We start from the raw sequence: 5,908 nt of genomic DNA on the forward strand, positions 1-5,908 counted from the left end.
GGGGGGGGAGGGTATTCTGCACCTTTTACTTTCTCACGCAACGAAGTTGTACGAACCCTTCCTGTTGTCGGTGATCGCCCCCGATCAGCGGCCAACACGGTCCGATAAAAAACTCAAAAAGAAAGGCACCGTCGCATCTGCTCGGTGACCGTCTTGTATAGAAGAGCCGCGTTCTGCTTTGCCAACTCATCGTGATTCTTACCTCTTCATTAGTGAAAACTACATTACATATATATTCCATTAGCTCCACAGAAATGTTTGTGAAAGCTCTTCTTGGCGGTGTGGTGGGCTCCGTCTGCTCCGCCTATCATCGCCGCCCCACCAACGTCTCCCTTGCTCTCGACCCGCCCACGCTGGACATCATCATGGACCCGACGAAGGATATCATTCCCATTCGCGCCGTCATCGTCGGTGGCGGTTACGCGGGCAGCAAGATGGCGTACCAACTCGACAGCATGTTTGATGTCACCCACATTGACGAGAAGAACTTCTACGAGCTGACGAACGACGTCATCCCGGTTATCACTAACCCGTGGAAGGAGGACGTGAACCCCGAGGCGTGTCGGCGCATGATGGTGCTCCACCGCTACTACCTGAAGCGCAGCAACGTGGTCACCGGCACCGTGACGGGCGTGGATGATACGCAGGTGTACCTGCGCGACGGCCGCAGGGTCCCCTACGATCTTTTGATCCTCGCTACGGGAGAGCGTAAGCCCTTCCCTTTTCAGACGCGCGAGCGTACCATCTCTGGCCGCGTACAAGAGCTGAAGCGTTTTAATGAGTTCATGCAGACGTGTAAGAAGGTGGCAGTCGTCGGCGGTGGTCCGGTCGGCACGTCCCTTGCCCAGGACCTCGCCAGCACCCGACCCGACATGGAGGTCCACCTCTACCACCAACGAGCGGAGTTGCTGCCGCAGCTGCCTGGCGTGTGCCGCCGCCACGCACAGGAGAAGCTGGCGTCGAACAAAAATCTTCACCTACACCTGTCCACCCGCGTCACGGCAGTGGACGGCTTCGCGACGTCGGCGACGAAAGATAGCAGCGAGCAAGGGAAGGGTCGTGGTGCGGCGTCGTTGCCTGCTGCGCACGCCAGGCGCGTCGCACCGCCTACCCTGAGCACCCCCTCTGAATCCGCCTTGGTCCTGGACAGGGCCGATCTCCCCTTGTGGCGTTTGTGGCTGAGTGCCATCTGGACCCCGCGCGGTGTCGTGCCCGACCAGTTCACCGTGCGCTACGATACGCTGCACAGTGAAATCCGCTCGCAGCAATCCATTCTACAGCAGGTGTACTACGGCAAGCAAGACGAGGTGCAGCAGTGCGGGGAGGTCATGGCGTGCGGGTCGGAGCAGGGCTTCGACTACGTGTTTGCCGTGTCAGGGGACACCCCGCGACCGCTGCAGTGGGACACGCCGAGGCCGACGTCGCCGAACATTCTGAAGGAGCACGAGATGATGGACGGCCACTACCGCGTCAGCACTCTCATGCAGTTCTTCGGCCGGCCGAACATCTTCGCCCTCGGCCGCTGCGCCAACTTTCCTGTCATCCGTGGCTACGGCTCGAGCGACATTGAAACCCGCACGCTCTTTCGGGAGCTGAACTCAATCGTGAACAACCCGGCCACGGTCTTCCTGCACTCGCGCGATGGCATCCAACTCTCGCACATGGCAATCCCGCGCCTGCACGTCCGCCTGGGCGTGGACGACGCCGTCGGCTGCACGCCGTGGTCGGGCGGTATGACGGGCGTCTCCTCGGTGCACGAGTTCATGCAGGACCGCAGCTACCTGTTGAAGGAGTTCCAGAAGCCGGTCTTCTACAAGCAGCAGGATCAGACGAAGATCAAGCAGCGGGTGTCGCAGTGGCTGGCAGAGGAAATCACAGATGTCGTGGACTTCTCCCACTGTTGAAGCAGCAAGAGAACAACGGAATAAGAAATAAAGGGGTGCAACCGTTTTGCCGTTGGGTGGGGGGGGGAGGGAGCTACGACGTAAAGCGCCGCCCACGGAAGTTAAAAATAAAAGCTTATGGATAGTGTTGTTGCCCCGAACGACCAGGGCAACACGACGGTTGAATCGAAGGGGTTTCCCTGGGCGGAGTGATCCGCGGACTTTTGCGGAGGGCAACGAACTTGCGGCGGCCTTTCTGGCCGTTTCGTGCGTTCTCCATCTGGGTTCGGCTTCATTCGTTGCAGCGAAACCGCCCTCGCCCGTTGGTGGCCGGCGTCGGGGTTTGGCGGAGAGAGAAAGGAGACGAAGATATGGCGTTTGTCAGATCGTGTGCGTCACAAAACTTCACAGTGTATTCCATCAGCATAAACCAAGCATTATCATACGCAGCAGCGCTGGAAAGGCAGCTCGTCCTGCTGATAAGAGAAGCTCGTCAACCGTAGTGGAACGCAGTAGTGTTCTTCGCGCCTCTCGTACAACAACAAGAAGTGGAAAACCGCTGTCGTCTACAGCAACATTTCGACGTGCGCCGTGTGTGTTTCCCCTATTGCCTCTCGTTCACGCAGAGAGCAGTACAACGCCGTCGTCGCTGGCGTGATCAGTGCGACCGCGAGCCACACAGGCGAAACTCACGTCCCTGAAGCGCAGCTTTCACAAGGGTTTTCTTTTCTGTTTTTTTCACGTCCTCTGCAACTCTGCCTCCTTCCGCCTTCTTAGCACCTCTCCTTAGAGTAGAGCGAAAAGAGGAAGGAAGGAAGGAAGGTGCTCTACATTAAAGTACTTTGGCGCCTCCTTCGACTCCCATCCATCGACTCGCAAATAGCAAGTCTCGACTCCTCCGAGGGCTGATGCAAGCCACGCGGGTTATTCTTCTTAATGTTTTTCTTCTTGGCTGCCCACCGCTCTGCTCGCCAAGGGCAATTGTCACTTATTATTTTTAAAAGGAACTGCCAATTCATGCATGCGCTCTACTTCCGCTGCCGTAGCTCCCGCAACGCCCTCCCCTCGTCACGTTCTCTCCCCTGCGGCGGTGCGTCTTCTCCGTGATCTTCACGTTCCCCTGCCCGTACAGCACACGGAGTCAGCCGCACCACTGCCGACAGACGCCCTACCCCTGCTGGATCTCGTCCTCCACCTTAACGACATCTACGCCCTGTCATTTTGGGTTCTGCGCTCCTGTGTCGCAGAACTGGACCGCATTGCTAAAGAGAGCGGTGATGACCCGTGCCCTTCATCGTCTTCATCCTCTCTATCATTGAATGTTCGTGCGGGAGAGCTCCTCGCGTGCTGTGAGACCATTCAACTGGCACGCGACACGCTGGACCGCCGGTTGGGTCGCCTTGTGCTTGCGCCGGTCCTGTTGTCCTGCCTGCTCTTCTACGTGGACGCAACAGCCTACGACACGGCGGCACTGAAGCGGGATGTCGCGGCGCTCTTGGCTCCGGGTGGTGGCCCCGCGCGGTATTGCGTGGACGAAGAGGAGGAAGTCAGCACAAGCCCCGGTTGTGCATCCGAAGAACGACCTTCCGGAGAGGACAGCAGCTGCTGCAGCAACGACGAGACAGACCCTGTTCGCGTTACCGATCAAGAGAGCCGAGCCACGGGTCATCCTACCGTTTCCGCAGTCCCCGCACGCAGGCGATGGCAACGTGAGCGGGCTCGTGTGGCATCGATGCCGCCTCCGCAGTCAGACGTTGCGGTGTTGTTGGTGAACATCGCGAAGGCACTGCAGGAGAACGCCAGCGCAAATGCGGCTGCCGCAACATCCGCGAAGACCACCAGCGCGTCGTTATTGCAGAGCTTTGTGGACAGCATCGCCGTGCCCTCCCACACGGACACACCTCCTCGACGCTTCTATTCGCTTCCGTGGCTGCTGCCGTTCATTTCGGCAAACACATCGACAGGACATGATGGCCGTGACTCGATGCTGCACCATCCCCGTGTTGTCGCTGCGCTGCTGCGGCGTGGACAAGGCTGTTTAACGAGGCCCTCCACTCCTTCTCCCAGTACCGCAACCGTACTCCGCGGTCGCCTGTGTGGTCTGCACCCCTCCCACTCCGTGAGAGGTAGTGGTCCATCTCTACCGTCCACACCGCCCATGCATCATGTGGGGAGTACCAGCCACAACAACAGCAGCGCTCGACGACCCCCATTCCTGCCGTGTCGCAACGAAGTGACGTATGCGGAGTACTGCGAAGGTTTGCGGCGGCGGCACGGGAGCACTCGTTACGCTGTCGCAGAGGAACCAGATGGTGTCGTCGTGCGCTCTTCGGACGGTCCGCCTTCCCAGATGGAGTCCCACCACGCTGCCGGTGGGGTAGGTGCCGCCCTCCAGCGCAGTAGACGCATGCTTGCTGAAGCCTCACCTTCCTCCTCGCTGGCTCGCAGTCGGCTGCTGGTACATCAACACACCAGTCGCTCTCTTCGGTCGGCATTTCCTTTCTTGTCCCCCTCTCCTCCTCCTCCCCCAGTGAGGGAGAAGAAGGGAGCTCGCGGAGGAAGCCAGCCAGGCAAGGACTCGCAAGGCGCCGGATGCACTCAACATACAACGACATCAGAGGCCTCTTGGACGGAGAGGAAGCGAGGTCGGCCTGTCTCACACTGGAGTGATGGGCACTCCCAATGCGCCTGCGTGGCACCCCCACTCAGAGTTCATAAATCAGCGTCAATGGATAAGACAGTTGTTGGGGAACCCTCTTCGTCATCGCAGCCCCCAACATCGCCGTTGCCGCCGCGATCCCGCCTCCACCACCTCCCTACGGAGCTTCAGTGCCTCTGTTTGGAGTACGTGTCTCCGCGCTACATGCGCACCGTCAGCGCCGTCTGCGTCACGTGGTATTACCTCATTCGACGCCCTCCGCGGTGCTCCTCGTACCTTTCGCGTGCTTTTCAGGTCAGCACAGCTGTCACCCGTGCCTACGCACAGTTTTTTCAGCAGCAGTGGGGAGAGCAATCGCTTCCGGTGACGCTGCTGACTTCCCTGCATCGCCTTCGTTTTGTTCTGCTCGCCGACAGCTCGTCCGCAGCGTTGGTGCAGGTTCACTGGACGCGCGTGCGAATGGACCCTGACGTCTGCGCCTACGTCCGGCAGCGGTTTCTGCTCTCCCCGCTGCGCCATCTCGCAGAAGAAATTCAAGAGAACACGGATGACGCCTTGCGAGCTTTTCGCAGCGGTGTAAATCGTGCGGTGCCTTCTTCGTCGTCTGCCTGCGCCACTGCATTCCAGGCGGGAGTGTGGCAGAAGGCGAAACGGAAGCCGTTGTCCGCGGTACAATACATCTTTTACGTTCTGTGTTTGATTCCCACGACGCCTTCTCCGCAGCAATCAGCATCACCCCAGACGGTCGAAACCACTCGCGTGCGCGCCGCTCTGCGCCGTCTTTTGTATGCGTGGGCGGTGGGAATGAAAAGGAATGAGCCGTGGAGTGCAACAGCGGCGGCGGTACTGCCTGCGTCTTCGTCTTCTGTTGCCGATCCGCGTGTTTCCTCGCGTCTGGCCATCGAGGCTACACGACAGCAGAAGCTGATATGGTGGCTGCTGACGAACCCGATCGCGCAAAGTTCATCACGGACCGAACTGCCTTCCACAGAGGTGGGCGCCGACAACGAAGAGGATTTCCTGATGCAGCTGTGGCTAAACTGGCCTTCGGTACAGGAGGTCTACAAGTACGGTGAAGCATACGTTGGTCGTGGCGTTGGGATGTGATGAAGGAAGGAGAGGGGATTGAATTGGGCGAGGTAACGAGTGACCTCGCGCGTCAGAATGCTCTTATATATACTGCTGTGTCAAACTTCAACAGATTATCTTCTTATAATAATAAAAATTGGTGCTCTGCGTTTGAAGGTGAGTGTGCTGCCGCGTGCGTTCCGCTTTGCGTGATCGTCTCTCGCACATCTGTAAGAGAGCGCCGCATAAAGCCTTAAATACATATATATATATATATATATATATATATATATATATA

At 58.4% G+C, this 5,908-nt stretch overlaps 2 protein-coding genes across 5 annotated transcripts; both read left to right on the plus strand.

Moving 5' to 3' along the window:
- Window positions 1-44: 44 nt before the first annotated feature.
- ABB37_07116 (putative mitochondrial hypothetical protein) lies at window positions 45-1,904 on the plus strand (the record flags this gene model as incomplete). 4 transcript variants are annotated; one of them, XM_015805636.1, is made up of 1 exon in its annotated part: window positions 45-1,904. In XM_015805636.1, the coding sequence occupies exon 1, from the start codon at window positions 255-257 to the stop codon at window positions 1,902-1,904; it is 1,650 nt and encodes a 549-aa protein (XP_015655642.1). In that variant the 5' UTR covers window positions 45-254. The 4 variants fall into 4 exon arrangements, with proteins under 4 accessions (XP_015655642.1, XP_015655643.1, XP_015655644.1 ...); XM_015805637.1 differs by having other exon boundaries at window positions 212-1,904; XM_015805638.1 differs by having other exon boundaries at window positions 243-1,904.
- A 754-nt stretch (window positions 1,905-2,658) lies between these two features.
- On the plus strand, window positions 2,659-5,649 carry ABB37_07117 (hypothetical protein; the record flags this gene model as incomplete). Its single annotated transcript, XM_015805640.1, has 1 exon — window positions 2,659-5,649. The coding sequence occupies exon 1, from the start codon at window positions 2,905-2,907 to the stop codon at window positions 5,647-5,649; it is 2,745 nt and encodes a 914-aa protein (XP_015655646.1). The 5' UTR covers window positions 2,659-2,904.
- Window positions 5,650-5,908: the final 259 nt, after the last annotated feature.

This window comes from Leptomonas pyrrhocoris (assembly GCF_001293395.1).
Source record: "Leptomonas pyrrhocoris isolate H10 chromosome Unknown, whole genome shotgun sequence".
Classification (NCBI taxonomy): domain Eukaryota; phylum Euglenozoa; class Kinetoplastea; order Trypanosomatida; family Trypanosomatidae; genus Leptomonas; species Leptomonas pyrrhocoris.